Source organism: Haliotis asinina, chromosome 9 (assembly GCF_037392515.1).
Source record: "Haliotis asinina isolate JCU_RB_2024 chromosome 9, JCU_Hal_asi_v2, whole genome shotgun sequence".
Classification (NCBI taxonomy): Eukaryota; Metazoa; Mollusca; class Gastropoda; order Lepetellida; family Haliotidae; genus Haliotis; species Haliotis asinina.
In genome coordinates this window covers 58,783,519-58,794,574 of record NC_090288.1, presented here as the reverse complement: position 1 = coordinate 58,794,574, position 11,056 = coordinate 58,783,519, and the positions used below count along the sequence as shown (strand labels likewise).

General features: G+C 38.8%; 1 protein-coding gene across 1 annotated transcript; it reads right to left on the bottom strand.

The window, feature by feature from the left end:
• Nucleotides 1-470: 470 nt before the first annotated feature.
• Nucleotides 471-9,787, bottom strand: LOC137296308 (WASH complex subunit 1-like). The gene is made up of 4 exons (XM_067828079.1): nt 9,743-9,787; nt 5,161-5,756; nt 3,639-3,850; nt 471-3,056 (listed from the first exon to the last, which is right to left on the bottom strand). The coding sequence occupies exons 2-4, from the start codon at nt 5,691-5,693 to the stop codon at nt 2,347-2,349; spliced, it is 1,455 nt and encodes a 484-aa protein (XP_067684180.1). The 5' UTR covers nt 5,694-5,756; nt 9,743-9,787; the 3' UTR covers nt 471-2,346.
• Nucleotides 9,788-11,056: the final 1,269 nt, after the last annotated feature.

Genomic DNA, 11,056 nt, shown 5'->3' with positions numbered 1-11,056 from the left:
AAGATAATGTGGTGAGGTACACTCAGAAATACTCTCGCTGTATGGCACTGTCTTCTAAATGAGGGACTGTTCGTAACTTATGGCTTAGGGTGTGATGATGATGATTATGGATTCTTATTTTAATGTGAATGACACGCATATAATGTACAAAAAAACACACACACTTCCCACAATTTTTAAGCCTTGTTCTTATAAATGTCCTGGTATGTACAAAATTGATTATCAATAATAACCCCCTACCTCCCTGAAACAAAATGGTGACAAGCTTACCATGAAACCAACTCCCTAACAGGGAATGGGCACATTTGATTACATGAGTACCGTGTAGCAGACGTACCTAAAAGAGTGTCTCATGTCCACCAGTCTCCAACAAGCAATAACAGACTTTGGATCTTATTTTGGTATTTTTAACAGTACTGAATTTATATCATGCTTGTCAGCATAACATAGCAGGTGGACAACACATGAAGTGATGGTAGATAGTATGTTTTCATTTATTATGCCCAACAATACAAGTCATAGCACAGCATCAATGGTAACAGTGAATATTTTAGCTTATCAATAATATATTACCATCAGGTCACTGGCAACAGTGAATATCTTATCAATAATACATGTATATTACCACTAGGTCATCGACAACTGTCATGCTTCCACTGACAATTGACATGCATCAACAGTTCCATCATCATCATCATCATCATCATCATCATCATCATCATCATCATCACCATCATAGTGAAATGGGCAACTCATAATAGACTGTCTTTCAATAATATACAAATTGCAACATGTTTTCATCTCAATAAAGATGTATCTAAGTTGTTGCTTAACTTTGTGTAGCAGCACAAAGATGTTATCTTAAAATGTATAAAGAAACAATTTGTAGTAATGATCTTTTAAGCCAGTTGGCTCATTGAAAAACTTCAGCTGTCCTACATGGCTTGGATTTGATATAGCATTACTTACTGCAAGATTACGAGATATTGCTTTTCATACATTTGTGACGTTATCAATTACTATAGTGTCAATGACTTTACTCAAGTCTCTACCACTTAAGATATGAGAAAGTTGGAACTACTTGGAATGCCAATAGAATTTCACCACTGTGTCTTTTGACATCCAATATATCAACCTTCATCGAGAGAGTTTAAAACTCCTCCACAAACCTCAGTGTGTGTTATGTGTTTTATCACCTTGTGTTAACATGTGCCATGCCAGATGACAATGAAGTGGAATTCTCTATACATCCCTTTGTACAGGCTAAACAATTCAAACAAATCTCAAAGAGGGAAAATTTGTAAGTTCAGTTTTGCATAAAGTAACAATACATACTACCCATCAAAAGGTTACACACATTTAAACCACTCACTATATGTCATGTATATATGGTTACACTGAAGATGAATGAATTGCACAAGGATCATGCATGACTTTGATGAAAAGTATGTGCAGATATCTTGCATGTGAATGGCTGTGTGTTGGTGTAGAGTGTTTGTATAGAATTCTCCAATTTTCACAGAGTTTCATCACTTACTAAACTCATGACAATAAAACGTTAGAACGTTACCAATTTGTTTTACAACATATTGGTTCATGTGTAAACAATACTTTTAAACAGTATGGAATATTTTGCAAAATCTAGAAAAGCTGACTGAATTAAGTGGCGACATTTACTGTAGTGAGTGTAAACTTTTGATGGGTATATTTGATAATTTTCACAGAAAAATACGACTAGTTTAGGTCATAACAATTCTGAAATATTTTAAAGCTCTTACATACAGTGATGAAGTCATACTATTACATAGCAACCTCATGTTTACAACATCAAACTAACAATCTGACATAAAAGATAAAATTTCATAGTCTGTAACAATTAACAATTAACACTTTTCACTTTCAGTGTTTGAGCATTGAGTATTCATTACACAGATTACAAAAGTACATCATTTTGACAGACTGCACATTAGTCTCAGGTGAACCATTGTTACGACATTTCTAAATGAAATTTACATATCAGTTTCATTTGGGCGGCACTGAAATAACAACATTGTAGGCTTGATTGTCAACATAATCTGAAATGCTCATCCTTAATCTAGATAGTTATGTTATTTTTTTGCATGATAGTAAAATAATACATTTGTCAAAAAATTATTGAACTTAACCTTCACAGATTCTTTCTAATCAGTCAGGACAAATTTTACACTTTACCACTAAAACTTTCTTTGATTAGACTCATATAATGGTATTCTGAAGATTAAGTCGGGATAAGAATTACTGTTTGTATATAATAAACAGATTGCATTACAGTATGACTCAGTAAGAGTGACTGACAATGAAGACGGCCTACTCCCAGTCATCTTCAGCTTCTGCTGCACCGTCTCCAGGTTTGGGTGGGGGAGGAATCATTGAGGAGATCTTGTCCATCACTCCTCCCCCTCCTCCATTAGAAGAAGACTCCGCCTTCTCTCCCCCACCACCTCCAGCTGCCTTTCCTGTTCCTGAGATGCCTTTACGTCGCATGGTCAGTTTGGCAAACAGGTCTGACATGAGGTCACCACCTCCTCCTCCTCCCCCGCCGCCTCCTGTCGACTTCTCCTCTTGTTTCTTCTTCTTGGACTCCTTTTTTTTGTCTTTTACATTCTTTAGTTTAGCCTTCCCTGCACCTCCAGCTTTGCGTATGGAATCCAGCAGACTTGCTCGTCCATCAGAAGGGGCAGCCACTTCAGGTGGAGCAGAACTAAGGTCAGAGCTTGGAGGGGGTGGAGGTGGGGGTGGTGGGGGAGGAGGAGGAGCACCACCACCATCACTTGGTGGGGGTGGTGGGGGTGGCGGAGGTGGTGCTGATGGCGGAGGTCCTGGCGGTGGTGGTCCTGGGGGGGGTGGCCCTGGTGGTGCAGGGGGTGGAGGCGGGGCTTCATTCCCCAGGGCAGCTGGTCCAGGTGGTACGGCCTCAGGTAGGTCCACAGAGGGCAGTTCAGGAATGTTTGAGCCCAGAACAGACGGAGCAATTGATGGACCCTGGTCAGCACTGAATGAGAGATCATCAGCAACACCTAAAACATAAAACATGTTATGTTCTTTATTTTGTTACAGCGCTGTGAGCCATCAGCCTTATGTACAACATGGTCCATACATTATAAGTAACATATGCAGGTAGAGCAAGGGGGAGATTTAGGTCATGAAGGATAGACCAAGTTATCTGGTAATACAAAGCTTATACATGTACATCGAAGTATACCAGTCTATACAGAGATACATCTGATTTTACATAGCACTTATAAAAGTGTATCACTAGTCTAAAGGCAGTGATGCATAAGTTTACACTGTACCATACAAGTACACGTTATTTCATTTCATTTTTAACTGCATGAATGAGTAATCTCTCATAAATCTGTCACTATCTTCGTCCTTATGATGCAAGAGATCACTAATAAATTGAAAGCCCTAAGGCATAATTCGAAGCAATCATGGTCAATGATCGTTCTATATCAAATTAATCATGGTCAATGACTGTTTGATATCAAATTAGTCCATTGAGCAAAGGGAAGCCCTAAATGAAGGGTAATTCATCTTTGTAGGGAACATTTTGTGTCAAGTCAAGCAACAACAATACATCGTAATCAGTGGAACCATACCCAGGAGATTTGGTAGGAAATCTGGTACAGCTATTTCTGGGACAGTGCCGATATCTGGGATATAGAAGAAGTTTTCAGCAGCCTGTCTCTGCAGCTCCTCACGCTGTACGATAGTACTGGGAGCTTCTGCTAGTCCTGCCTCCTCTTCCTCAATGGCTGCCCGTGTTTTGGTCACCACACCAAGAGGGTCTAGCATCACATATTTCTTGTACCTTCAAAAGCAGGATCACATATTGAATGATTTTGCTTTGTTAAAGAACTAGCATGAAGTATTCTGCCAAGAGTCTGAACAAGATGGGACAAGGTCCCTAATTACATAGGGTCCTTTTCTAAAGTTAAAGGACCACATTGAGACAACTCATACAGATCTTAAAACCTCATATCTTTTTGGAGGAGCTTACATATGTGACAACAATAAAAAACAAATTTGACTGATTCTGACTGTATTGTTTCGGAGATGTAGCCAATGAAAGGCACTTACAGTAAATTGAGACACAAAAAACTAAGAAAAATCAGGATGTGTACAATCGATAATTGAAGTACAGGGTTAGAAATACAGTCAAGTTTCATTTATCAAACATCGTCTGTTAAACAGCAAATTGTCAGAAATGAGTGTTGTGTCATATGTAGGACTGACTTCCAGAAAGCTATACTCTAAAACTGACAAAGAATCACAGAATCATGTGTATTATTTTAGCATTTTAGTCATGCTACCAGGACACACCCAAAATATTTCATTTGTGCCATTTTGGACCTTCACTGCTCTGATGAACATATGCTAGTGCTACTATGTTTTCTGACATCCATGATGCTTAATCTGTGACTAACCCATATCTACTGTCATCCATTCTCTTCCCTGAGGTTACTCTAGTTATATCTGTCTATGTAACCTCTGTTCCGATACGTCCATATTTCTTGCTTCTCGTAAAATCCCCCAGCAGCCAAAATCACAACACAAATTATCCCCCTTTTTTCTTTCCAATCTGATCACTTGTTACCTGGCAACCCATATGGTGATTGCCATGATCAACGTGCAAAGGATAGATATTTCTTGTTTAACTGAAAAGAAGGTTCTAGTTTTCCCAAAGCATATGGAAATTACTGAGACTTTTCAAATGATCACTTTTGGAAAAATGTTGCTGATTGCACAACTAAATCTGATAGCAGGCAATCATGGATACAGAACACTCGCACCCTAAAAAGGCTGTAGTATAACACAGGTTACGCAGGAAGATATAACAAAAATAACCTCGGTGGGAAGAGAATGATTATCATCAGGAAGTGTAAATTTTACTTTGAGAATTTTTCAGAATGTGAATACAATTTGTTTTCCTAAGACATATTTCTTAATATATCCTGTATGCTTGTTTTAAATGAGATATATACTAGATACTGATTTTCACAACTGAACATAAGGAAATTCACATGAAAAATCTCACCAAGATCAAATGACCTAATAATCAACAATTTCCATTCCTCCATCTCTTGTGCAAACAAATGCTGGAAGATCACAACAACTTACGGATTTTCTGAGGTATTAAAGAGAAGAAGAGAACTGATGGAGGGCAGGACTCTTGGCAATCCACCAAGTCCTTCTTCCTTATCTTCTCCACTTTTCTTTTTCCGCTTCAAGTCCAAGTGAACATTGTAGTACTGTAGCTTCTCTCGGATAACCCGATCATCCACAACTTGATGTTTTCCTTGTAATCTGTAGTGGCTGCGTTTGGGATCCTTCAGACCAGGCGTGCCTTCAAATACTGATTTATAGTCCTCAATTCGGTCCCCTGCTGGGTACTTAGCACATGCAAACACCTTAGTGGCCTTATTGCTGCCTTTCAGTTTCTCAACTCTGGCATGTGCCAAGTTCACTCGGTCATTTACCTTTAGCAATCTTGCTTTGTTGTCTGCTACACGACTGTTAATCCTGCTAAAGATGTCATTTGCTACCTTGTCTAAATAGTCCAGAGAATCTGCTATTTGCATAACAGTTTCTTCACGCCGCAGGTCGGGTGGAATTCCCGGGACGTTGAAGCTGTTATTATTCATGATCGTCATCTATACACATGTAAAGCAACGCAACTAAATATGATACATAGATATCACTGTGCTCCTACACATCTGAAAATAAAATGAAAAAAAAACAACATTACTTACGTATACATTCAATTTCAAGTGAATACGATGCTCGGCATTGACAATTATTCATTAGGCATTGTTTGTACACATTTTCATATACTTTCTCGAAATGGAATATTCTAGGCCAAAATGAATCACATTCAGTAAAAGAAAAATCCAAATGACCTTATTCCAGCAAACTGAATTTTAGTGAATTATGCCACTGCATAACTTGTCTTGAGGTAAATCTTACACTGCACTCAGCAAACTTCAGGCTAACTGGTGCCACTCTATAAGTAATTGAGTTTTGACCACACAACCCACTGATCAACAACATGAGCACTGATCTATGTAATTGTGTCACAAGCCTCAAGCCTGATTACCCAATCTCACTATTGCCTCTAACAACAAGCATAGCTGCTGAAACCAGTTCTAATCCCCATCTTCATCCGTACACAAGCTCAGTATACCAGTAAGCTGTAATGTAATGCACATAGGCAAAGACATAAGTCTGAGTGATCACGGGATGCCCATTCGAGTCAGCCACCCAAAAAATGGTTTTAGACCAGCAAGGGAATACCTCACTGAAGACAAAGTGCATACCGTTGAATTTTCATATTTGATCGGATTATACCTTCAAATACTTAAATCATCCAAAACTGTCTTCCAAAGGCGATATCGCTTGTGTGAGATCAGACTATATCTCTTAGGAGATATATTTGATACTGATATATTTGATATCAGTAAACACCTGGGTGAGATTCTCTATGTATAAATGTGTAAATACATGTGTGTAGTCATTGAGTTAAGTACTTCAACATGCAGCAATTACTTGTGCATAGCATTTTTGTAGCAATGAGGTTTAACTAATTCACTCGAAAGAGGCAAAATGCATATAAAACTCATTACAGCCTTCTTATCATCCATAATTTATCACATAAAACCCACACTTGTGTATTTGTGTTCAGTCACTTATTCTTCAGTTAAGACTCTATTACAAGTTGTAATTAAACTGGGATATATGCAAAATACTAAACAGAGTTCGCGTCTGTCTCTGAGAGTGTCTAGGATGTGTAACAGCTAGTGGTTCACATTTGATATTTCTTATGTCTGGTGTAATCATTCAATCTACAACTGGATCTTAATAACGTTTCACTCGTGAATGAGTGAGTGAGTGAGTTTAGTTTTACGCTGCACTCAGCAATATTCCAGCTATATGGCGGTGGTCTGTAAATAATCAAGTCTGGACCAGACAATCCAACTACATGAGCATCGATGTGCACATCTGGGAACCAATGACATGTTCCAACCAAATCAGCGAGCCTGACCACCCGATCCCGTTTGTCACCTCTTACAACAAGCACAGTCACCTTTCATGGCAAACATGGGTTGCTGTAGGCCTATTCTACCCCATCCTCGATATCTCCAGGGTATACGTTCCGATAAGTCTCCACTACACCCTGGACGCATCTACGGCTCTGCCCGATAAATTTATTACCTCCCTTTCCTGGCTCCGCCTTCTCACAGTAGCCAATCAGCTAGGCCGCCGTTATAACCGAGCTTGCCAGTGTCAACAACGGTAGCGGTCGCAACTGCGAAGGTTTGCTCGGAGTGCGTCTAAGATTTTAGGGAAATCATACAAACAAATTGACAGGTCCGAAACTTTCAAACAACATATGCAAGAACGCCTTATTCCTCTTCCAGAGAACCTCTGCATGGTTTCTGTTGCCAAGTACAATTGGTTAGCTAATTCAAAAAATGAAAGTGAGTTGTGATTGGTTCGCTCAGCTTCCCAATGTAGACACCTGACTGGTCAAGGGAGAATGAAGATTTTTATGGATATCAACTTCTTTATGAGAGAACACAACGTTTCGGAGTTAATGCTTAATCCTTCATCAGGTGATTGGGAAAGGGATACAGAGGTGTATTTATATGTACAGGTAAAACAATAACAAAGTAACAAGTGGAATGAGTTAACGAAGGCTAGTATAAACAAGCACTGATAGGAAGCCGATAGTTAAGATAACAATGATGGAAGCCAATGGTAATGCATTACAGTTGATTGGATATGTTTACATAACACAGATACGGGGTAAGGACGATGTACATGATTGGGGATAAGGATGGAAGCCAATGGTCCTTTACCGTTGGCTTTTAGGTAGGTCAACGGTAAAGGACCCAGCTGTGAACACCCTAACCCGAGAGGATGCATCTACCAGATCCCTTGCAACTGTGGCGACCTATACATTGGAGAAACGCTGAGACCAATCAACACCAGAATGAAGGAACATCAGACCTCAGTCAGGAAACTCGACCAGAAATCGGCCATCTCTGAACACATTCTCAAGAACCCTGAACACTCAATTCGATGGGAGGACACTAGGATACTATCTATCAACAACAACAACTGGCGCCAAAGGAAACTGCAAGAGGCCATCGAGATCCGGAGACAGAAACCAGCCATCAACCGCGACCAAGGAGTGTACCTACCAAGTGCCTGGGACTTATTGATAAATTAATCTCATCTACCTGTGTACATTCTATCTATGTAATTCATGTATAGCCAATCTACCCGAGTACATCCTTACCTACTTGTGTTTGTACATCATCAACCCTCATGTAAACATGCTCACCCCCTATCGTGTGTTATGTACATCATCCTATCATGCATAATGTATCACCATTGGCTTCCATCCTTATCCCCAATCATGTACATCGTCCTTACCCCGTATCTGTGTTATGTAAACATATACAATCAACTGTAATGCATTACCATTGGCTTCCATCATTGTTATCTTAACTATCGGCTTCCTATCAGTGCTTGTTTATACTAGCTTTCGTTAACTCATTCCACTTGTTACTTTGTTATTGTTTTACCTGTACATATAAATACACCTCTGTATCCCTTTCCCAATCACCTGATGCAGGAGTAAGCATTAACTCCGAAACGTTGTGTTCTCTCATAAAGAAGTTGATATCCATAAAAATCTTCATTCTTATGTATTTTCACTTCTAAATGACATTCAAAGACTTGGTCAAGGGAGGTAACAAATTTATCTGGCAGAGCCGTAGATGCATCCAGGGTATAGTGGAGACTTATCGGAACGTATACCCTGAAGATATCCAGGATGATTCTACCCTGGGACCTTCACAGGTCCACTCGTAAATATATTAAGTGGCATGTAACATGCCTACAGCTTCGATTAAAGGATCAACTAGTTACACATTCATTGATTTATCACTGTTATCTTGCATGGCATAATTTTTCAAAGTGTTTATAAATGTAGGTATACTAATCCAGACCATTTTCTTTAGCAACAATCCAGCAATACCAGGGCAGGGACACCAGAAATGGACCTAACACATTGTACTCATGTGGGGAATTGAACCTGGGTCTTTGGCTTGACAACTCTGGTCTTTAACACAGATGTCACATCAAATTTCACATAATATTCACATTTTTTTCTATTATCCTTGAAGGGATAATGTCTGCATTTTTTTCATTGTGGATAATACTTATGTTCACCACTAGCCTCTATGCTTTTGTGAACAACAAAAACCTATATGAGTTTGGCAGAATCTCTTTATCGATAGGTGTGTGCGTCTTGTTCCCCTCTAAAGATCTCATCACACCAATGACAACATCTCATTGTCTTGGCTTATCCAACTAACAGAATAAGTTTGTACATTAACATCCTTTATCTTTCCTGTGTCAAAATGAAACATGACAAGAAAATACTAATAATGTATTTCACATATATCTACTAAACATCATCTAGTCTTCTACAAGGGGCGTTGTACAAAGTACTTCCAGATGGAAATGTAACGGTAAAAAAATACTAATAAATTTTGCTTCCCACGTAAACAGACGTGTTCGGTAAACCTATTAGTTCACGTGGATGTTGCAGTTCAATAGACCGTTGAAAAGACAGCTCACAAACTGTTCGTGTTTGATAAAGTATTATTTTGTTTCACTAATAAATACTCACACTGCATACGACGCCATCTTTAGACTTTTGTGTCATGTGACTTATCACGTGAGTGTTTTTTTTCCCATTTGTATTGATTAATGTGAATGCTGAAGAAGGCGACATGCATAGTGTGGTGGTGTGTGCTTTATACTGAGCGAAAGCTGTTAAAATTTGAAATCATAAGTACTATTCCTTTCAAAATGCTTCAGACAAGAGCAACAATTACGTCACCCTTTAGGGAGCATTCATTGCAATATTTTGCCTGTCACAATGTTATGAGTAATTCTTAAGTTTAACTTCAGTCCGTACTGACAGCAAACAGTACTAAACAAGCAAGTAGCACAAACATATTTATCAAAATATATTTTACATGTGAAACAACGCATAACCTCAAAGAAGGAGAGCATAATTACAAAACACAGAGTTCTCCGTTTGTTCATCTGTAAAACTGATGAACAATTAACATTTGTGGAACAATATGTGTTATTGTAGCAGAACATATTTCCTCAAATGGTGTATGTATAGTAGCTGGCCACAAGTAAGTTATCATAAGTGAAAATTCCCATAGACTTTCAAGACAATATTCTGCCAGCTCACTGACTTTATCAGCTGACTGCCTAGCCAGATATGTTAATTATGAGGGTTTTTTATCCTGTCGATGTGTATTTGTTACGGGGCGGTGGGGTAGCCTTTAAAGCCTTAATTTGATTGTCACGCAAGAAGGCTTGGGTTCGGTTCCCCTTAATGATGTCCAGCCCATATCTGGTGCCCCCCGCCGTGATATTGCTGAATAATTGCTAAAAGCGGTGTTAATCTAAACTCACTCATTCGTTATGCTACATTCCTGCTTCATAACAGTAAAAGCACCTGTATCGTAACGTCGCACTCTCGAAATATAAGAAGTCGTTATCTATAAGGTTTGTTTCTAAGTGATCAATATTTGTATGTACCATCAATAACTATACTTGGTTAATGGTATTGACGTCCACATCCGAAGGATATACATTAAAAAAAGATGAAAAGTAGTTAACCTTCAGTGAAAAGTTCATAAGGAACCATGAGTCTCATTAACCTATTCAGATAATGACCTACTTTTCATTCAGCCTATCCGAATTTTCTCTTGTGAAAGTACGTGGTTGTGAAAGACTCTATACAAACAACTCTGGTTACACCGAATTCCGATTCCTTGTTTCATAAGAAATGGCATTGACAAATGAATTTTAATTTTACACTTTGATAACACTGTCTATCAATACCTTATGTCTTGGTTTGGGCAGCATACCTTCGGTATGGGAAAAAACACGCCTCCGAGGTTTTTGTAAAACCGGATGG